Source organism: Anomaloglossus baeobatrachus, chromosome 3 (genome assembly GCF_048569485.1).
Source record: "Anomaloglossus baeobatrachus isolate aAnoBae1 chromosome 3, aAnoBae1.hap1, whole genome shotgun sequence".
Classification (NCBI taxonomy): domain Eukaryota; kingdom Metazoa; phylum Chordata; class Amphibia; order Anura; family Aromobatidae; genus Anomaloglossus; species Anomaloglossus baeobatrachus.
In genome coordinates this window covers 491,590,939-491,614,204 of record NC_134355.1, presented here as the reverse complement: position 1 = coordinate 491,614,204, position 23,266 = coordinate 491,590,939, and the positions used below count along the sequence as shown (strand labels likewise).

Below are 23,266 nucleotides of genomic sequence, written 5' to 3'. Positions count from 1 at the left end.
TAGGTCAGGGGTCTGGCTGGGCCAGTCAAGAATGGTCACAGTTGTTCTGAAGCCACTCCTTTGTTATTTTAGCCATGTTATTGTCTTGCTGGAAGGTGAACCGTTGGCCAAGTCTGAGGTCCAGAGCACTCTGGAAGAGGTTTTCTTCCAGGATAGGCCGCATTCATCTTTCCTTCAATTGCCCAGATCTAGGAAGAGTTCTGGTAGTCCCAAATGTCTTCCATTTAAGGATTATGGAGGCCACTGTGCTCTTAGGAACCGTGAGTACTGCAGAAATGTCGTAAACTTGGCCAGATCTGTGCCTCATCACAATTCTGTCTGAGCTCCTTGGCCAGTTCCTTTGACCTTATGATTCTCATTTGGTCTGACATGCACTGTGAGCTAAGGTCTTATATAGACAGCTGTGTGCCTTTCCAAATCAAGCCTTATCAGTTTAATATAACACATCTGGACACCAATGAAGGAGTAGAACCATCTCAAGGAGGTTCCCAAGGAAATGGACAGCATGTTACTTAATACTGAATACTTATGACCTTGTGATGCTTCAGTTTTTCTTAAAAAAAAAAAAAAAAAAAAATTGAAAAATCTCTATTTGTTTTTTTTCTGTCAAGATGGGGTGCAGAGTGTACATTAATGAGAAGAAAAAAAAAAAAAAACTATGAATTTACCAAATGGCTATAATGAAACCAAGTGGAAAATTTAATAGGGTCTGAATACTTTCTGTACTAACTAAATTCTGCAGCTGCTCATTTTGTGGTGGATTTGCCCACTTTAAATTAGGAAATTTCTTCATTGGCATAAACAAAAAACCCTACCTTTTAGTCTTTAACAAAATTCTGAAAGGTGAAATCTGCATTACTTTCAGCACCCACACTGCAAATCTCTCGTCTCAAAGTAACTAATAAAACCTCAAGGGTCAAAAAAAAAAAAACGCAGCAGCTTACAGGTTATTGGGGACGAGCACAAAATGTGCTAAAATGATCTTACCTTTATAAAAGCTGCCCGGAGAGTCTGAGCTGCTGAAAGGTTTACATGCTCTAACTGTAAGATAGGAGGGAAAAAGAAAAAAAAAAAGAAAGTTAGTGCATCAATGATCACTCATTTTCTTCTACTGCATAAAGACAGGAAGATCTATTTGCATCACAAATACTTACAACCATTAGAAGAAGGGAATTTTGTTACTTACCGTAAATTCCTTTTCTTCTAGCTCTTATTGGGAGACCCAGACGATTGGGGTATAGCTACTGCCCTCCGGAGGCCACACAAAGCACTACACTAAAAAGTGCAAGGCCCCTCCCCTTCTGGCTATACCCCCCCCGTGGTATCACGGGTTCTCCAGTTTTAGTGCCAAAGCAAGAAGGAGGAAGCCAATAACTGGTTTAAACAAATTAACTCCGAATAACGTCGGAGAACTGAAAAACCGTTCAACATGAACAACATGTGTACCCGCAAACAACAAAAAAATCCCGAAGGACAACAGGGCGGGTGCTGGGTCTCCCAATAAGAGCTAGAAGAAAAGGAATTTACGGTAAGTAACAAAATTCCCTTCTTCTTCAGCGCTCTATTGGGAGACCCAGACGATTGGGACGTCCAAAAGCTGTCCCTGGGTGGGTAAAGAGATACCTCATGTTAGAGCTGCAAAACAGCCCTCCCCTACGGGGATGTCACTGCCGCCTGCAGGACTCTTCTACCTAAGCTGGCATCCGCCGAAGCATAGGTATGCACCTGATAATGTTTGGTGAAAGTGTGCAGACTCGACCAGGTAGCTGCCTGGCACACCTGTTGAGCCGAAGCCTGGTGTCGCAAAGCCCAGGACGCACCCACAGCTCTGGTTGAGTGGGCTTTCAGCCCTGAAGGAACCGGAAGCCCAGCAGAACGGTAGGCTTCCAGAATTGGTTCTTTGATCCATCGAGCCAGGGTGGCTTTAGAAGCCTGCGACCCCTTGCGCTGGCCAGCGACAAGAACAAAAAGTGCATCTGAACGGCGGATAGGCGCCGTGCGAGAAATATAGATTCTGAGTGCTCTCACCAGATCTAGCAAACGTAAGTCTTTCTCATACCGGTGAACCGGCTGAGGACAAAAGGAAGGCAAGGATATATCCTGATTAAGATGAAACGAGGATACGACCTTAGGGAGAAACTCCGGAATGGGGCGCAGCACTACCTTGTCCTGGTGGAACACCAGGAAGGGAGCCTTGGATGACAGAGCTGCCAGCTCAGACACTCGCCTAAGCGATGTGATCGCAACAAGAAACGCCACTTTCTGTGACAGGCGAGAAAAGGAAACGTCCTTTAGAGGCTCGAAGGGCGGCTTTTGCAGAGCAACTAGTACTCTGTTCAGATCCCATGGATCTAACGGCCGCTTGTACGGGGGCACAATATGACAGACCCCCTGCAGGAACGTGCGCACCTTAGGAAGACGTGCTAGACGCTTCTGAAAAAACACAGATAGTGCCGAGACTTGCCCTTTAAGGGAGCTGAGCGACAAGCCCTTTTCCAACCCCGATTGCAGGAAGGAAAGAAAGGTGGGCAATGCAAATGGCCAAGGGGATACTCTCTGTGCAGAGCACCAGGATAAGAAAATCTTCCACGTTCTGTGGTAGATCTTAGCAGACGTTGACTTCCTAGCTTGTCTCATTGTGGCTACGACTCCTTGAGATAATCCTGCGGACGCTAGGATCCAGGACTCAATGGCCACACAGTCAGGTTCAGGGCCGCAGAATTCTGATGGAAAAACGGCCCTTGGGACAGTAAGTCTGGTCGGTCTGGCAGTGACCACGGTCGACCGACCGTGAGATGCCACAGATCCGGATATCACGATCTCCTCGGCCAGTCTGGGGCGACGAGTATGACGCGGCTGCAATCGGATCTGATCTTGCGTAACACTCTGGGCAAGAGTGCCAGAGGTGGGAAGACGTATGGGAGCCGGAACTGCGACCAATCTTGAACTAATGCGTCTGCCGCCAGAGCTCTTTGATCGCGCGACCTCGCCATGAATGCCGGGACCTTGTTGTTGTGCCGGGACGCCATTAGGTCGACGTCCGGCACTCCCCATCGGCGACAGATTTCCTGAAACACGTCCGGGTGAAGGGACCACTCCCCTGCGTCCATGCCCTGGCGACTGAGGAAGTCTGCTTCCCAATTTTCTACGCCTGGGATGTGAACCGCGGATATGGTGGATGCTGTGTCCTCCACCCACATTAGAATGCGCCGGACTTCTTGGAATGCTTGCCGACTGCGCGTCCCTCCTTGGTGGTTGATGTATGCCACCGCTGTGGAGTTGTCCGACTGGATTCGGATCTGCTTTCCTTCCAGCCACTGTTGGAAGGCCAGTAGGGCAAGATACACTGCCCTGATTTCCAGAACATTGATCTGAAGGGTGGACTCCTGCGGAGTCCACGTCCCCTGGGCCCTGTGGTGGAGAAACACTGCTCCCCACCCTGACAGACTCGCATCTGTCGTGACCACTGCCCAGGATGGGGGCAGGAAGGATCTTCCCTGAGACAATGAGGTGGGAAGGAGCCACCATTGTAGAGAGTCCTTGGCCGTCTGGGAAAGAGAGACTTTCCTGTCCAGGGACGTTGACTTCCCGTCCCATTGGCGGAGAATGTCCCATTGAAGTGGGCGCAGATGAAACTGCGCAAAGGGAACTGCTTCCATGGCTGCCACCATCTTCCCGAGGAAGTGCATGAGGCGCCGTAAGGGGTGCGACTGGCCTTGAAGGAGGGATTGCACCCCTGTCTGTAGGGACCGCTGCTTGTTCAGCGGAAGCTTCACTCTCGCTGCTAGAGTATGAAACTCCATGCCAAGATACGTTAGCGACTGTGACGGTGACAGATTCGACTTTGGAAAGTTGATGATCCATCCGAACGTCTGTAGAGTCTCCAGCGTAGCATGTAGACTGAGTTGGCATGCCTCTTGAGAGGGTGCCTTGACAAGTAGATCGTCTAGGTAAGGGATCACCGAGTGTCCCTGAGAGTGCAAGACTGCTACCACCGCCGCCATGACCTTGGTGAAGACCCGGGGGGCTGTCGCCAGACCGAATGGCAGAGCTACGAACTGAAGATGGTCGTTTCCTATCACAAAACGTAGAAAACGTTGATGTTCTGTAGCAATTGGCACGTGGAGATAAGCATCTTTGATGTCTATTGAGGCAAGGAAGTCTCCTTGAGACATTGAGGCAACGACAGAGCGGAGGGTTTCCATCCGGAACCGTCTGGCGTGCACATGTTTGTTGAGCAGCTTTAGATCCAGAACAGGACGGAACGAGCCGTCCTTTTTTGGAACCACAAAGAGATTGGAGTAAAACCCTCGCCCTTGTTCCTGAGGCGGTACAGGAACCACTACTCCTTCCGCTCTTAGGGAGTCCACCGCCTGCAGCAGGGCATCTGCTCGGTCTGGATGTGGGGAGGTTCTGAAGAACCGAGCTGGAGGACGAGAACTGAACTCGATTCTGTACCCGCGAGACAAAATGTTTGTCACCCACCGGTCTTTGACCTGTGACATCCAAATGTCGGAAAAGCGGGAGAGCCTGCCCCCGACCGGAGATGCGGAGGGGGGGGGCTGGAAGTCATGAGGTAGCCGCTTTGGAAGCGGTTCCTCCATTTGCTTTCTTGGGGCGTGCGTGAGCCCGCCAGGAATCTGAGACTCTTTGCGTCCTCTGAGTCCCTTTGGACGAGGAGAATTGTGTCTTGCCCGAACCTCGAAAGGACTGAAACCTCTGCTGCCATTTTTTCTGCTGAGGTTTGCTTGATCTGGGCTGGGGTAAGGAAGAGTCTTTACCCTTGGACTGTTTAATGATGTCAGCCAATGGCTCGCCAAACAGTCTATCCCTAGATAAAGGCAAGCTGGTTAAACATTTTTTGGAACCAGCATCTGCTTTCCAGTCCTTTAACCACAAGGCTCTGCGCAAAACTACCGAATTGGCGGACGCCATTGAGGTGCGGCTGGTAGATTCTAGGACCGCATTGATAGCGTAAGACGCAAACGCAGACATCTGCGAGGTAAGGGACGCCACTTGCGGCACCGCTGGATGTATGACAGCATCCACTTTTGCTAAACCAGCTGAAATAGCTTGGAGTGCCCATACGGCTGCGAATGCTGGAGCAAACGACGCGCCGATAGCTTCATAGACAGATTTTAACCAAAGGTCCATCTGTCTGTCATTGGCATCCTTAAGTGAAGCGCCATCCTCCACTGCAACTATGGATCTAGCTGCAAGTTTGGAAATCGGGGGGTCTACTTTTGGACACTGGGTCCAGCGCTTGACCACATCAGGGGGGAAAGGAAAACGTGTATCCTTAGAACGTTTAGAGAAACGCCTTTCTGGATGAGCGTCGTGTTTCTGGATTGACTCTCTGAAGTCAGAGTGATCCAAGAAAGCACTCAATTTACGCTTGGGATAGAGGAAACGAAACTTCTCCTGCTCTGCAGCTGCCTCCTCTGCAGAAGGAGCTGGGGGAGAAATATCCAACAGTCTATTGATGGCTGAGATAAGCTCGTTTACCATGGCGTCCCCATCCGGGGTATCCAGATTGAGAGGGGTTCCAGGATAAGACTCCTGATCACTCTCTTCAGACGCATCACAGGGCGACTGATTGCGCTGAGACCCTGAGCAGTGTGATGACGTTGAGGGTCTGTCCCAGCGAGCTCGCTTAGGGTGGCTGGGGCTATCATCTGAGTCATAATACTCAGCCTGGGAAGCCGGGGACCCCCTTGCAGTCTGGATTAATTCCAACTGAGGGGGATTAGCGGACAGAGACCTCGCCGTGTCCATAGACTGAGCCCCAGTCATGGATTGCAAAGTTTCAAGGATTTTTGCCATAGTCACAGACATTCCATCAGCAAAAACTGCAAAGTCTGTCCCTGACACCGGGGCAGGACTTACAAGCGTCTCAGCCTGGGTCACTACCCCTCCGGACTCCGGCTGGCGAAGCAGCACCGGATCTGAGCATTGCACACAATGGGGGTCTTTGGAACCTGCTGGTAGAGCAGCCCCACATGCAGCACACGCAGTGTACACAGCCCTAGCCTTGGCAGCCTTGCGTTTTGTGGATGACATGTTGCTGCCTCCTCAGAGCGATCTGGGGTATCCAGCCAGGAAGCGACCTCACAGTGCAAGAAATAAATAAATATATATATCTGGTGACACAGTACACCAATACACACTGAGGCACTAGAGGGGCCAGCTGAAATGCCGCTTACCGCCCGCTTAAGAGCGGGTGTGTGGTCGCCAAAAGCCCCCTAGTCCAGGTCTCCCAGAGCCTTGCGTCCTTCCTCTAGCCAGACTGCATGTAATGGCTGCCGGCGTCCTGGGAGAGGAGGGGGGGCGGGCCCTGGGCGTTCCTGGCTAAGAGCGGGAAGCCTGCTTCCCTCTGTGCCTAGTGAGAGGGCTGGAGCATGTAAATCAGGCTCCAGCCCTCGTCGCTGCTGCGAAACAGCGTCTCTCCCCTACCCTGATTGACAGGGTGGGGGCGGGAACGAAGCGGAGCTAGGCCGCAAAAGCCGGGGACTGGATTTATAAACGCCGCCGCCGTAAAAGCGCGGTCGGCGTGTCCCCGGCGCACTACAAGTCACAGCAGCGCCGCCGGTCCAGTGGGGGTCGGCGCTGCGTTCCCACAACACAAAAGTCCCCCAGTAAACTGCAGGAACACCAACTCAATCGATACGGTCCCCGGCGCACTACAACACCCAGCCAGCCCGGAGTGTGTCTGTGCCTGCCGGGGACACAGAGTACCTGTATGATGCAGGGCCATGTCCCTGATTGTACTCCTGCTCCATATCCATCAGGTTCAACTGGGTCTGTGGATGGAGCCCGGCGTCAGAGCTTAGAGGCCGGCAGGATCCCACTTCCACAGAGCCCTACAAGGGGATGTGGAAGGAAAACAGCATGTGGGGCTCCAGCCCCTGTACCAGCAATAGGTACCTCAACCTTACAACACCATCCACGGGTGAGAAGGGAGCATGCTGGGGGCCCTATATGGGCCCTCTTTTCTTCCATCCGAAATAGTCAGCAGCTGCTGCTGACTAAAATCTGTGGAGCTATGCGTGGATGTCTGACCTCCTTCGCACAAAACTTGAAAACTGGAGAACCCGTGATACCACGGGGGGGTATAGCCAGAAGGGGAGGGGCCTTGCACTTTTTAGTGTAGTGCTTTGTGTGGCCTCCGGAGGGCAGTAGCTATACCCCAATCGTCTGGGTCTCCCAATAGAGCGCTGAAGAAACTCACTAATTCAGAGATCATCCCCAGGTGAATACATTGCTGACTGAAAGGGAATCTCTGTCACACCACACACATGCAGTTCCATCTGTGGACATCATGGTATAGGGAAAGAGGCCAAGCAGGATGATATATAGGCTTGATGGAAAGGTTTCATTACAACTTAAATTATTCCTCGAGATCCATGGTATATTATATAACACACACACGGAGCGGTCCTACTGAGTGACTGACAGCTGGTCTCTGCATGTGCAGTCATCCCGGTAGGACTTTCAATCACATAGTAGCCCCGCCCTCTTGACTCATACATCACGGGTTTAAATGAACAACATTAAAGTTTTCCTGAAACCTTTCCCAAAACCCATTTCTATCAATTTGATCATCTCCTGCCGGCAGATCAGATGCAGTTTTCAACCTGACAGGTTCCATTTAATAATGTTAAATTTTAAAAAAAAAAAAAAAAAAAAGGGAAAAAAAAACAAACAAACAGTCTCACATTAACCTTTGAAAAGAAGAATAAGAAATAAAAAACAACTTTGTATCAAGTGAAAAAAGGTATAAGAATTTTTATTCTACCCCCCCACCATATTGATTTCTGGGAAAACTTGGTGAATACTTCACAGGTTGCAGAGATGCATTGGTTGCTATGTAGCAGAGCTTAAAAAACCCCCTCAAAAAAAATAAAAAAAATAGTATGGCTCAACAACTTTATTTCCTAGTGGCTTTTTAATTTATGTATTTATTTTCAGAGAACCTGTCAGCATGTTCTTACCCATTGAAGCAGTGGTATGGCTGTAGAGTGGGGGATAGGCATCTGAAATTATAGCTTTTTCCACAATTGTCTACGTGACAGTCATCACATCAGTGTAGACGCCGTATGCCGATCAGGCTGGGAGTGCACTCGGGGAGAGTCAATGCACTTAGAAAAAGCAGACCAGGTGCACTTTCAGCCCGATTTGAACAGGGTTTATACACTAGATTTCTCATGATTACAGATTAGCAGATCGCTGCATACAACCCCAGACCAGGTCACTCTCCGGCCACGGACAAGAGCTGTGGACATTTCCTTACACTCCATTTAAAGGCTCAGCTCAGGATTAGCCGTTATACCAGGCAGAAAAATCAAACACCGTGCCGGGGAACCTGTAAGCTCAGCGAGCACGGACCTGGGTCGTGGTTGCGTGAAGCGATTTTCTCATCATCTCTACAAAAACGGTCGGGTTAGTGGGAGACAAACATATACAGCTGTATCATTTCTATATAATAACATGATAATTTCCTTATAAAAGGGAACCATTATAAAATTAAAGCAAGTGATCATTTTGTGCTGTATGAATTGAGCAATTCCTTCCCACAATCATTTACTGCATTGCAGCTCAGAAAGGTGACGCAGATTACCAGGGTTCGCAGCTGTTAACGTCTATCTGCAGAGCTCGCATTCCCGTTATAGGTTCCTATATGGTAAGTATGCAGCGTCGCGTAGAAAGCCGCACCACGAACCTTATCGCAAAGGAACGAGTACAAAATAAAACATCCGGCCAGACAGTTTTGCAGCATCTGCATATTTTGGTATGTAAGCAGAAAACAATCCGCCAAAAGCAATGCGTCTAAATGATTTCTATTGGAGAGGGTTCCGTACAGATGCACAAGCATTACCGAGCAGTCTGTTTACCAGCTGTCCCAAAAATAATACAATGGCACTTTCGGAAGCCAAAGCTTAGATGGATTCAAGTTGGAGACACTGCACAAATTGAAGCTATAATTTTACACACGGTCCTGTGTCCTCGTACACTCCCACAGTACTCATAAATCACATCAATGTAACCCATAAAAAAGGAAAAGCAAAGCAGAATTATCCATATAATGCGGAGAAAAATAAAATGGGTTTTTTTTTGTTTTTTTAATCCAGTCACAGATCATAAGAGAAGATTGTGGCTCATTGTGTAAGAAAGACTACAGGAGAGGGAACTTTCCCATGATGCCAAAACTCTGGTAGACTACAAGGCGAGACTAGAAAGCGCCAGAAAAAGTGATGGGTGAACTTGGACTGTAAAAGTGCAGATCCATGAGGGTTCAAAAGTACGAGAGCACCGGCCCCGGAGTTCTCAGGGAACTTCGGGTAATGGCCCGGAAACTCTGGTAATAAAAAAAAAAAAAACAAACAAAAAAAAAAAAAAAAAATAGAGCAAGCGCGTTATACTTACCAGTCTCCACACTGCTTCCGGGGCCGCTTATTAGCCTCACACAATTCACTGCTTCCCCCACTCACTGGCAAGTCCCCTTGTCTGATTGGTTGCAATCACACAGAGCCCCCACTATCTGTCTAACTGCATTCAATCACTGGCGCTGTGTACGTGTCTATTTTGGTGTAAAAAAAAATTGGTGTAGGATCCCCCATATTATGATACCCAGTACTGAAAGCATATGGTTGCAGGTTGCAGCCCTCAGGCATGTGCTTATCTTGGCTGTATCACACTAAGAGGGACCGTATGCGGATTTTTAAAAAAATTAAAATTATAAATACGGAGTGCGGATCCCCCAATTTTGATAATACTTAGCCATGATAAAGCCGACAGCTAGGGGCTGGTAGTCTCAAGCTGGGGAGAACCATGCTTATTGAGCCCCCAAGCCTAAAAATAATAGCCTGCAGCCGCCCAGATTTTTCACATCCATTAAATGAGACAATCCAAGAACTTTACCCGACTGTTGTGAATACGTTTTCCAGTTTGGGGCTCCCTTTTGTGGTCAGTGCTGGCGGTGCAGTTGATTTGTGGGATGAAAGCCACACACCTGTAGAGGACTGGTAATCGGGGTCAGATTGGGACTATATAACTGAGTAGTTTTCTCTTGTTACTTGCCAGTGCTCAATGGTCTCTTGTGTGTTAAGGCCATTCTGTAACCAGCTCTGCTTACTACCAGAACTCCTCTCAGATAAGTGGTCTTTGTACTTCTGCTGTTTGTTTTCCACTTTCGTTTTTTCTGCTTTGATACTAATGCTTGATTCCTAATTTATCTGTGTGGAGTTCTTGGTGGAATGGGATCATTCCCTGCTGGGAGTGTCTGTATACTTAGCTCCATGATTCTGCAAGGTTTATGTTTTTCATGCTCGGTATTAATGTTTTTGGATCCTAGTAACATCTGAGTGCTGATACAGCGGGGAAGAGGTTGTGTGACCTCAGGATTTTTCCATATTAGGCTACTTTCACACTTGCGTTGGACGGCTTCCGTAGCATTGCGTTGTGTGATGGATGCGTTGCATATAGTGGCACAACGGATGCTATGGATCGTACAAAACGGAAGCTATTTTTCTTTTTCTTCTTTACAGTTTTACCGGCAGCAGACTATTGTGAACGATCAGCTGATCGCTCTCAATAGCCGGCAGCTCAGCTGAGCGCTCTCACATGCCGGTGGCCGGGCGCTCAGCTGATGCAACGCTGACACTTGCGTTACAGTGCGTCGTCCATACAAGTCTATGGAGAATAGCGCAGTGTGTTAACGGACTGCGCTATTCTCCATAGTGACGGACTCCGCTTAACGCAAGTGTGAAAGTACCCTCAGAAGTGCTGGTATATAAGGTTTTTTTTACGGTTGCAGACAATGGTCCTTCCTATCCTTTCCTACAAAGATAGTTTGGTCTCACCTTTGCTGAGCCTGTCTTTTCTAGCTTTGTATTGTGTTTTTCTATATCACCGTAGCCTTTACATGTGGAGGGGGCTATCTTTGGGGACTGCTCCAAGGCAGATTAGCTTTCTTATATCTCTATTTGTGAGAATATTTACTCCTCCGGCTGTGTCGAGACGACTAGGTCATCGTAGGCTCATCCCACGGCTACTTCCAGTTGTGTGTCAGGATTAGGTCTGCAATCTATTAAAGGTTCCAGCCACTCTGTTACCATTTGAGATTCCGCATTTTTTGATCCTCCTCGGTCCCTGAATCATAACACCCATTACAAATCTGTATGAAAAAAAAAAAAAAAAAAAACCCACAAACCACCACCACCACCACCACCACCTTTCACCCCTTTAGTAACTCCCAAAACACTCAGGTGAAAATCCACATGAGGTTCCGCCGACTATTCCAGCTCTGCTACATTTATTCTAAAGGCACAAGGCGTGGACACTGCCTGAAGCTCACAGCGTGCGGCCATGTTCTGAGACTAAGCCACAGTAATGACATCACTCACTTCATTTGTGGTCACAGCTGGAGGTTCCCATGGTCCTCCACCGGTAACCACAGGTAACCTGAATGACGCCACTGCTCATCGCTGCGGATCAGTCTTTGCCTGAAACCCACAACCAGCGGACATGTACATGTGCGGACATGCAGAGCTGGAATAGTTGTGGGACCTCGTATGGATTACGTTCGGACCTGCAGGGGTGTTGGGGGGGGGATAGAATAACGGGGTCAATGTGTTTTTCTATTTTAAAATCAAACAATTTATTTTTGTGCTGTGTGTTTATTTTTCACTTACAGATTAGTAATGAGGGAGGAGGGTCTCAGATGCCTCCCATTACTAGTGGCAGCTGTGAGCTATTAACCCTACCCAGATTGCCACCGCACCAGGGCAATTGGGAAGAGCAGAGTAAAAAGCTGGGATTGTTGCATCTAGCAGATGCAACAATCCTTGGTGGTTGCAGGCAGCCATGATAAGCACATGTCTGGGGGCTGCAGTCTGTAGCCGTATGCTTTATCTGTGCATCATAATATGGGGGGGACCCTACGCCAATTTTTTTAAATTTATTTTTACACCACTCTAGCCACGCACACAGCATCTGTATCTGTGATTGTTTGCAGTCAGACATGCTGTCACACAGGGTAGGGGCACGGACTGAGATGCTGAGACTGCCTGTGGTTGGGGGAAGCAGTGCATATGTATGAAGGATAATGAGCGGCCCCAGAAGTAGTGTTACAGCCACGCAGAGACTGGGAAGTATAAAGAACTCGCCCCCAATAACCATTTTAAAGCACCTGATTTGCATCCCCAAAGAGATTTTTTTTTTTTAAAAATCCAGAACAAAAAAAAAAAAAAAACCAAAAACAAAACACCTGGTTGGACCAGTCAATCCTAGGTATGTGCAGGTCTGCCCATCACTAAGTTATCCAGGCTCCAAATATCCTCATCCTGTGATAAAGACTAAAGGGGAAAGGCCCAACTCTTATCACTTAATTATTCATTGTCTGCCTGCTCTCTAAAGGGAATTTTGTTACTTACCGTAAATTCCTTTTCTTCTAGCTCCAATTGGGAGACCCAGACGATTGGGTGTATAGCTACTGCCTCCGGAGGCCACACAAAGCATTACACTAAAAAGTGTAAGGCCCCTCCCCTTCTGGCTATACACCCCCCGTGGAATCACGGCTGCTCAGTTTTAGTGCTAAAGCAAGAAGGAGGAAAGCCAATAACAGGTTTAAACAAATTCAATCCGAAGTAACATCGGAGAACTGAAACCGTTCAACATGAACAACATGTGTACCCGAAAAAACCAAAAATCCCGAAGGAAACAGGGCGGGTGCTGGGTCTCCCAATTGGAGCTAGAAGAAAAGGAATTTACGGTAAGTAACAAAATTCCCTTCTTCTTCGGCGCTCCATTGGGAGACCCAGACGATTGGGACGTCCAAAAGCAGTCCCTGGGTGGGTAAAGTAATACCTCAAGTTAGAGCTGCAAAACAGCCCTCTCCTACGAGGAGGCAACCGCCGCCTGCAGGACTCTTCTACCTAGGCTGGCGTCCGCCGAAGCATAGGTATGCACCTGATAATGTTTGGTGAAAGTGTGCAGACTCGACCAGGTAGCTGCCTGGCACACCTGTTGAGCCGTAGCCTGGTGTCGTAATGCCCAGGACGCACCCACGGCTCTGGTAGAATGGGCCTTCAGCCCTGATGGAACCGGAAGCCCAGCAGAACGGTAGGCTTCAAGAATTGGTTCCTTGATCCATCGAGCCAGGGTGGATTTGGAAGCCTGCGATCCTTTGCGCTTACCAGCGACAAGGACAAAGAGTGCATCCGAGCGGCGCAGGGGCGCCGTGCGGGAAATGTAGATTCTGAGTGCTCTCACGAGATCCAACAAATGCAAATCCTTTTCATACCTATGAACTGGATGAGGACAAAAGGAAGGCAAGGAGATATCCTGATTGAGATGAAAAGAGGATACCACCTTAGGGAGAAACTCCTGAATCGGGCGCAGAACTACCTTGTCCTGGTGAAAAACCAGGAAGGGAGCTTTGGATGACAGCGCTGCCAGCTCGGATACCCTCCGAAGAGACGTGACCGCTACCAGAAAGGCCACTTTCTGTGAGAGCCGAGAAAGTGAAACATCTTTCAGAGGCTCGAAGGGCGGCTTCTGGAGAGTAACTAGTACCCTGTTCAGATCCCATGGATCTAACGGCCGTTTGTACGGAGGGACGATGTGACAAACCCCCTGCAGGAACGTGTGTACCTGAGGAAGTCGTGCTAGACGCTTTTGAAAAAACACCGATAGCGCTGAGACTTGCCCTTTAAAGGGAGCCGAGCGATAAGCCTTTTTCCAAACCAGATTGCAGGAAGGAAAGAAAAGTAGGCAATGCAAATGGCCAGGGGGACACTCCCTGTGCCGAGCACCAGGATAAGAAAATCTTCCACGTTCTGTGGTAGATCTTAGCAGACGTGGGCTTCCTAGCCTGTCTCATGGTGGCCACGACCCCTTGAGATAATCCTGAAGATGCTAGTATCCAGGACTCAATGGCCACACAGTCAGGTTCAGGGCCGCAGAATTCAGATGGAAAAACGGCCCTTGTGACAGTAAGTCTGGCCGGTCTGGTAGCGCCCACGGTTGTCCGACCGTGAGATGCCACAGATCCGGATACCACGACCTTCTCGGCCAGTCTGGGGCGACGAGCAGGGCGCGGCGACAATCGGACCTGATCTTGCGTAGCACTCTGGGCAAGAGTGCCAGAGGGGGAAACACATAGGGCAGTTGGAACTGCGACCAATCTTGCACTAAGGCGTCTGCCGCCAGAGCTCTGTGATCGCGAGACCGTGCCATGAAAGTTGGGACCTTGTTGTTGTGCCGGGACGCCATTAGATCGACGTCCGGCCTTCCCCAGCGGCGACAGTTTTCCTGAAACACGTCCGGGTGAAGGGACCATTCCCCTGCGTCCATACCCTGGCGACTGAGGAAGTCCGCTTCCCAGTTTTCTACGCCGGGGATGTGAACTGCGGATATGGTGGAGGCCGTGGCTTCCACCCACATCAGAATCCGCCGGACTTCCTGGAAGGCTTGCCGACTGCGTGTCCCGCCTTGGTGGTTGATGTATGCCACCGCTGTGGAGTTGTCCGACTGAATTCGGATCTGCTTTCCTTCCAGCCACTGCTGAAAGGCTTGTAGGGCAAGATACACTGCCCTGATTTCCAGAACATTGATCTGAAGGGAGGACTCCTGCTGAGTCCACGTACCCTGAGCCCTGTGGTGGAGAAAAACTGCTCCCCACCCTGACAGACTTGCGTCTGTCGTAACCACCGCCCAGGATGGGGGTAGCAAGGACCTTCCTTGTGATAATGAGGTGGGAAGAAGCCACCATTGAAGAGAGTCCTTGGCCGTCTGGGAAAGGGAGACTTTCCTGTCCAAGGACGTCGACTTCCCGTCCCATTGGCGGAGAATGTCCCATTGAAGTGGGCGCAGATGAAACTGCGCAAACGGGACTGCCTCCATTGCTGCCACCATCTTCCCCAGGAAGTGCATGAGGCGTCTTAAGGGGTGCGACTGGCCTTGAAGGAGAGAATGCACCCCTGTCTGTAGTGAACGCTGCTTGTCCATCGGAAGCTTCACTGTCGCTGAGAGAGTATGAAACTCCATGCCAAGATATGTCAGTGATTGGGTCGGTGACAGATTTGACTTTGAAAAGTTGATGATCCACCCGAAAGTCTGGAGAGTCTCCAGCGCAACGTTCAGGCTGTGTTGGCATGCCTCTTGAGAGGGTGCCTTGACAAGTAGATCGTCCAAGTAAGGGATCACCGAGTGTCCCTGAGAGTGCAAGACTGCTAGCACTGCTGCCATGACCTTGGTGAAAACCCGTGGGGCTGTCGCCAGACCAAACGGCAGGGCTATGAACTGAAAGTGTTCGTCTCCTATAACGAAGCGTAGAAAACGCTGGTGCTCTGGAGCAATCGGTACGTGGAGATAAGCATCTTTGATGTCTATTGATGCTAGGAAATCTCCTTGAGACATCGAGGCAATGACGGAGCGGAGGGATTCCATCCGGAACCGCCTGGTTTTCACGTGCTTGTTGAGCAGTTTTAGGTCCAGAACAGGACGGAAAGAGCCGTCCTTTTTTGGCACCACAAATAGATTGGAGTAAAAACCCTGACCTCTTTCCTGAAGAGGAACAGGGATCACCACTCCCTCTGCCCTTAGCGAGCACACCGCTTGCAGAAGAGCATCGGCTCGGTCGGGATGTGGGGAAGTTCTGAAGAACCGAGGCGGAGGACGAGAACTGAACTCTATCCGGTACCCGTGAGACAAAATGTCTGTTACCCACCGGTCTTTGACCTGTGGCAGCCAAATGCCGCAAAAGCGGGAGAGCCTGTCACCGACCGAGGATGCGGAGAGAGGAGGCCGAAAGTCATGAGGCAGCCGGCTTGGAAGAGGTTCCTCCGGCTGCTTTCTTTGGACGTGAGTGAGTCCGCCAGGAATCTGAGCTCCTCTGCTCCTTCTGAGTCCTTTTGGACGAGGAGAATTGGGTCCTGCCCGAACCTCGAAAGGACCGAAACCTCGACTGTCCCTTCCACTGCTGAGGTTTGCTTGATCTGGGCTGGGGTAAGGAAGAGTCCTTACCCTTGGACTGTTTAATGATTTCCGCCAATTGCTCACCAAACAGCCTGTCTTGAGATAATGGCAAACTGGTTAAGCATTTTTTGGAAGCAGAATCTGCTTTCCATTCTTTTAACCATAAGGCTCTGCGTAAAACCACCGAGTTGGCGGACGCCATTGACGTACGGCTGGTAGAGTCCAAGACCGCATTGATAGCGTAAGTTGCAAACGCAGACATTTGCGAGGTCAAGGACACCACTTATGGACGTATAATAGAGTCCACCTGCGCCAGACCAGCTGAAATAGCTTGGAGTGCCCACACGGCTGCGAATGCTGGAGCAAACGACGCACCGATCGCTTCATAGACAGATTTCAACCAGAGGTCCATCTGTCTGTCATTGGCATCTTTAAGTGAAGCCCCATCTTCCACTGCAACTATGGATCTAGCCGCAAGCCTGGAGATTGGGGGGTCCACCTTTGGACACTGGGTCCAGCGTTTGACCACGTCAGGGGGAAAGGGATAACGGGTATCCTTAAGACGTTTGGAGAAACGCTTGTCTGGAGAAGCATGGTGTTTCTGGACTGCTTCTCTGAAGTCCGCGTGGTCCAGAAAAGAGCTCAATTTACGTTTGGGATACCTAAAATGGAATTTCTCCTGCTGTGCTGCTGCCTCCTCCGCTGGAGGAGAAATATCCAGCAGTCTATTGATGGCCGCTATAAGATCATTCACCATGGCGTCACCATCAGGGGTATCCAGGTTGAGAGCAGTCTCAGGATTAGACTCCTGATCACCTAGTTCTGTCTCATCATACAGAGAATCCTCTCGCTGAGACCCTGACCAGCGTGATGACGCCGAGTGTCTCTCCCAGCGAGCTCGCTTAGGCTGCCTGGGACTGTCGTCCGAGTCCGAGCCTTCAGCCTGTGATGTCTGGGACCCCCTTGGAGCACGGATTAGTTCCAACTGAGGGGGACCTGAATCAGCAGTGCCCATGGTCTGAGTGACCGGCCTGGACTGCAAGGTTTCTAGCATTTTTGTCATAGTCACAGACATCTTATCAGCAAAAACTGCAAACTCTGTCCCCGTCACCGGGGCAGGGTTCACAGGCGTCTCTGCCTGGGCCACTACTAGCATAGACTCCGGCTGACGAAGTGGCACAGGGACCGAACATTGCACACAATGGGGGTCAGTGGAACCTGCCGGTAGATCAGCCCCACATGCGGTACAGGCAGCATATGAAGCCCGTGCCTTGGCACCCTTGCTTTTTGCGGATGACATGCTGTTGTCTCCTCAGAGCAATATAGGGGTATAAGCCAAGAAGCGACCGTACAGTGCAATATATATATATGTACAAACAAAAGTACACAAAACAACACTGTGGCACTAGTGGGGTCAGCACTTAGGTGCTGCTTACCGCCCGCTTAATAGCGGGTGTGTGGTCGCCAGAATCCCCTGTCTGGGTCTCCCAGGGCTATGTCCGTTCTCCAGCTCAGACTGCGTGCAGGAATGGCTGCCGGCGTCCTGTGAAGAGGGGCGGCCGTGGGCGTGTGCAGACAACGAGCGGGAAACTGGCGTCCCACTGTGCCCAGTGAGAGGGCTGGAGTATGTAAATAAGACTCCAGCCCTCGGCGCTGCTATTGTACAGCGTCTCTCCCCTGCCCTGACTGACAGGGCTGGGGGCGGGAACGAACGTAACTAGGCCGCAGAAACCGGGGACTAGATTTATCAGCGCTGCCATCGTAAAAGCACGGTCGGCGCGAAGTCCCCGGCGCACTACAAGTCTCAGCCGCGCCGCTGTCTCCATGGCGGCCGGCGCGGCAGTTCCCCACATAAACTCACTCAGCTAAGCTGCAGTGAGTAAAACCCATGCGCGCAGCGCTACTGTCCCCGGCGCACTAGAACACCCAGCAACGCTGGAGTGTGTCTGTGCCTGTCTGCACGGGGACACAGAGTACCTGAATGTTGCAGGGCCTTGTCCCTGATGGTACCCAGCTCCGTATCCAGCAGGATCTCCGGGTCTGTGGATGGAGCCCGGCCTCAGAGTCTGGAGGCCGGTAAGATCCCACTTCACCAGAGCCCTCAGGGGGATGGAGAAGGAAAACAGCATGTGGGCTCCAGCCTCCGTACCCGCAATGGGTACCTCAACCTTAACAAACACCTCCAACGAAAGTGGGGTGAGAAGGGAGCATGCTGGGGGCCCTTAGTATGGGCCCTCTTTTCTTCCATCCGATATAGTCAGCAGCTACTGCTGACTAAACAGTGGAGCTATGCGTGGATGTCTGACCTCCTTCGCACAAAGCTTGAAAACTGAGCAGCCGTGATTCCACGGGGGGTGTATAGCCAGAAGGGGAGGGGCCTTACACTTTTTAGTGTAATGCTTTGTGTGGCCTCCGGAGGCAGTAGCTATACACCCAATCGTCTGGGTCTCCCAATGGAGCGCCGAAGAAAGATGGATTTCACTTAAAGTGGTTATGCGCTTTTACATTGATGGCTTATGTTTAGGGAAAGTCATCAACGCCTGATCGGCCAGGGTCCGACACCAGCCAGCTATTTTCAGGGCCGCCAGAGGGCAGGTTTCTAAATGGATTTTTTATATCTGCCTGAAGAAGCCCTTATGCTCTGAAAGCTTGGAAATATTTTTCTGGTTAGCCAAAAAAGGTATCGCTCCTAGAATAGGTTTGTCTTCAGTGGTGTAAATACTTTTACGTCAAACGAGATACTCTAGTTCCGGACTAGGTGCGCCTCTTAATGAACGTGACATGTTTTACTCCACTGTGCCCCTTTATTAAGAACATCATACACCAGTCTTAGGCCCCCTTCACACATCCATGAAAAACACGGACGTTCTTCACTGACGTGTAAAATGCGCACTTGTCCCTCCGTGTTCCATGATTCACGGCACACGTGGGTTGTCCATGTGCAATCACTGATTGCACATGGACTTTACTCACCTGCCTTCGCTCCTGCTGTCCATGGTGCTAAACTCCTCGGCTCTGTAGCGTCCGCCCACCGCTCTCTGCAGCTACTTCCGGGTCGGCTGTTCCTGCTTTCATGAATATTCATGAACCGGGCAGGAGCTGCAGAGAGCGGAGGCTGCACAGCGAATCGCCGGAAAGGGGAGTTCAAAATGTTTATTTAATGTCAGTGTTTTTCTGGTACGGGTTTCACGGATCACACCATAGTGTGGTCCGTGGGTCATCAGTGACGCCAGAAAAAAAAAAACAAAAAAACGGACTTGTCTCCGTGCAGAATCACGGACACACGTGTACGCTGCACGGAGACACGTTCAGTGAAAAAAAAAAAAAAAAAAAAAAAAAAAAAAAAAAAAAAAAAAAAAGCACATATGTACCAGAATCACTGACGTGTGAAGGGGGCCTTAAAGTATCAACCCCAATGTGTTTCTAGATAGAATAAAAAAGTGAAGTGATGTAGAAACGCAATGAACCCCAAATCAAAGTTAGAGGACATAACGTTGTTTAAGTACTTGTAAGTGTTGCACATGAAGAATACAAACCTCATTAAATACTGGATACATAACCGCATACAATGGCATGGAAACCATAGAAGTGGTCTCTGCTTCATTCTTCATCTCTTCCATTGTCATCCTCATTCACAGAGACCAGGCTGTTAGAATATGATGCTATAGAAGCAGAAATCTCCTCATTCAGTGCGCTCGATGCAGGCGTTCCTATTTGTGCAAGAAATTATTCAGTTACCCTAAAAACAGAAGAAACAATGGGTCAGTGTACACTTCTGGATCCTTAGGGTTAGTAGAGCTCCAAATCCCCGTAAAAGAATACGACCTATGGTTCTGTGGCAATCCAACTCTTAAACACCCATACAGTGACCACACTTGTGTCAGCACAGCAGTAGTATCACAGTTTTATAGTGAGTGCAAGCAGATTGGACTTGGTGTAGTAACAATGTCACGAGCCATGCAGAAAGCAAATTATCCAGCTGATCACAGGCAGTTAAAGTCAAAAAACTTTATTCCTTTTAAACATTTTTGGTATGTATTCAGCAGCTACAAGCAAATACAAGGCATGTAGTAGCAGACATAATCCAATGCGTTTTCACATATTACTTTGTCAGAGTCTTATTCATGGATGATGGATTTGATCCATGAATAAGACTATGACACTGTAATATGTCAAAACGCATTGGATTATGTCTGCTACTACATGTCTTGTATTTGCTTGTAGCTGCTGAATACATACCAAAAACTTTTAAAAAGGAATAAAGTTTTTTGAATTTTACTGCCTGTGATCGGCTGGATAATTTGCTTTCTACATGGACATCGTGGACACCCTCACCTGGGATGATCCGTGCTGGATCAAGTGATTTAGTCCTACATGCATTGAGGACAGTGAGCCGACATTTGTTTATGTTAGTAACAATGTCACATTAGAGCCATTTTCTAAAGTCAGCCTATTGGGAAATTCTGACGATGTCAAACCAGCAAGACACCTCTACAGCCAGTAGTGCAATATTAGATTACATAAAAAGTGGATAAAAATTAGTGTACAGTGCTAAGCTACACTGTCTTAGATACAATCACCCCTTCAAAGATAAAAGTTTACAGTGCGTAGCGTTCACACATGCCACAAAAATCTGCATTTATCATACACATATATAGCCCCATCAGTGAGGATGCTTTACCGACATCCTCACCATCCCTATTAGGGCTCAAAACTAGAATTGAGCGAGTACTTAACTATTCGTACTTGCTACACTCAACTAGTACTGTCTAATACTCCCGTATTCATTCCCAAAAGCGTGCGCAATGCAAGTCAAGGGGGAAAACTCGCAAAGTAATTAGTAACCCGAATACCGCACTATTCGCTACTCGCACGAATAGTACGGCATTAGGGTTACTTGTTACTTTGCGACTTGCACTGCACACGCTATTCAGAATGAATACGGGAGTATTAGGCTATGTGCGCACTAGGCAGATTTACCCGCGGATTTGCTGCGGAAATTTCTTGAGAAAGATTTCAAACCTTTCTGCAGACATTTCCCAGCAAAACCTATGGGAACAAAAAAAAAAAATAGCTGTGCGCACGCTGCGGATTTTTCTCAAGAAACTTTCTTGAGAAAATGAGCATGTCCATTATTTTCCGCAGGTACCTGTGGAATACCCCCGGAATTTCACTCCATTCACTGTAATGTAATTGCGAAATTCCGCAAATGATGTGCTGTATACCCCCGGTATAGCCACGATTTACCTGCGGTAATGCTCATCGCTGCCTGCGGTTTTGCAGGGAGTGATGTGATTATGACAGAAGAGGAAGCGGAGCAGAGTAAACACAGACTTCACACTCCCTGCACGCCGCACAGAAGCGCTTCCGTGTGACCTCGGGCGGGTGCCCGTGCAGTCTGTGTCCCGCTGCAGCCCCGCGGCTGCCTGCCCTGCAGTGCATCAGTGTCTGCCCGCAGTATCGGCAGCTTGTCACCCTGCAGCACAGGCAGACACTGACACTGACACTGAGCAGTGCATGCTGCCGCGGGGATGCCGAGCGCTGCTGTCAGGAGGTCAGATGAGATCATTACCTGCTGTGACGATCTCCTGCCTCCCGACGTCACCTCTGTCACTGCTGTCTATGCCCGTCTCGCGAGCGGCCCAAGACTGTCACTAGCGGTGACGTCACGGGCTCTCGCGATACTGCTGACAACGCGGCAGGCATAGAAGGCAGTGACAGTGCTGATGGCAGGACTGCAGGAGATCATCACAGCAGGTAATGATCTCATCTATCCTCCTGACAGCAGCGCTCGTCATCCCCTGCAGTGACATGGGCTATTGATGTTAGCTCAGGTCACTGCATTACTCTCCCAGCCAATAGGGAACATTCTGTTCTTCATGGACTGGGACAGTGACTATGGTATGGATAGCTGTGGGACGCCCCCCCCCCTTATTGGATTACGCCGGACGTGGAATTGATTGTTCTTATCAATAAACTGGTGAAAGAGGGAATGTGGGGAGTGTTTTTTTTGTTTTTTTTCAAATAAAAACTTTAGTTGTCTATTTCATATTTCTTACTGACTGGGTTCGTGATGTCGGGTATCTGATAAACGCGTGACATCACTAACCCCAGGGCTTGATGCCAGGTGACATTACACATCTGGCATTAACCCCATATATTACCTCGTTTGCCACTGCACCAGGGCAACGGGATGAGTTGGGGCGAAGCGCCAGGATTGGCATGTCTAATGGATGCGCCACTTCTGAGGCGGCTGCAGCCTGCTATTTTTAGGCTGGGGAGTGTCCAATAACAGTGGACCTCCCTAGTCTGAGAATCAGACCCCAGCTGTCCGCTTTACCTTTGCTGGTGATCCAATTTGGGGGGGGGGACCCCATGTTTTTTGTTTTAAATTATTTAAATGTAAAATAACAGCGTGGGGTGCCCTCTGTCTTGGATTACCAGCCAAGGTGAAGCTGCCAGCTGTGGTTTGCAGGCTGCAGCCGTCTGCTTTACTCTAGCTGGCTACAAAAATAGGGGGAACCCCATGTCATTTTTTTTTTTAAATTTATTTTTTGGCTAAATACAAGGCTAAGCATGATTTAGTGCCACATGAAAGTCACTAAAGGTTGCCAGCTTAGAATATGCAGGGGGGTGGGACATTATATAGGTCTTTCATCTATCTAGTCATCTACCCATCTTTCCCTCTATCCATTATCTGTCTATCGATTATTATCTATAGTATTTATTTCTGTTCAGCATAAAAAAAAAAAACGCAGGGACCAACCTGCGGCAAAACCTCATGCGTTTTTCCCGCGGATTTGGGGCGTTTTTTTACCGCAGGTGCGGTAATCTTCAACTCCCAGAAGTTTCTCAAGAAATTTTCTTGAGAAAAATCACTTTTCTAGTGCGCACATAGCCTTAGACAGTATTCGTTATGAGTATAGCGAGTACGAATAGTTAGGTACTCGCTCAACTCAAAACCTAAATTCCCTGTCAGTATGACTTTGGCGTGTGTGTGGGGGGGGGGGGGGGGCTAGACGAGACACAAACACCTGAGGATCAGAGAGGAAACCCACTAAGCACAGGAAGAACATTCAAACTCCTTAAAGATTGTTCTTCGTGGGATTTGAGCTCTGGACCCAAGAGCTGGTCTAATTACATGATTAGACAAAGTGTTCATCCTAATAGCTTCCCTTTAAATTATAAAAATCTATTGTTTAAAATCAGAGGGTTTTTTTTTTTAAATCCATACACCCTCAAGCCTATTGTCACCTTCTTGACTAGGCCCCATATTACCATTTTGACCAGT

General features: G+C 49.1%; 1 protein-coding gene across 1 annotated transcript in view; it reads right to left on the bottom strand.

The window, feature by feature from the left end:
- Window positions 1–23,266, bottom strand: part of PDCD10 (programmed cell death 10) — a 102,230-nt gene that overhangs the window by 48,739 nt on the left and 30,225 nt on the right. The window contains exons 2-3 of the mRNA XM_075340657.1: window positions 19,512–19,714; window positions 988–1,041 (exon numbers count right to left, since the gene is read on the bottom strand). Of these exons, the coding sequence (XP_075196772.1) occupies window positions 988–1,041; window positions 19,512–19,607 (150 nt within the window). The 5' untranslated portion in view covers window positions 19,608–19,714. The remainder of the gene's footprint in view (window positions 1–987; window positions 1,042–19,511; window positions 19,715–23,266) is intronic.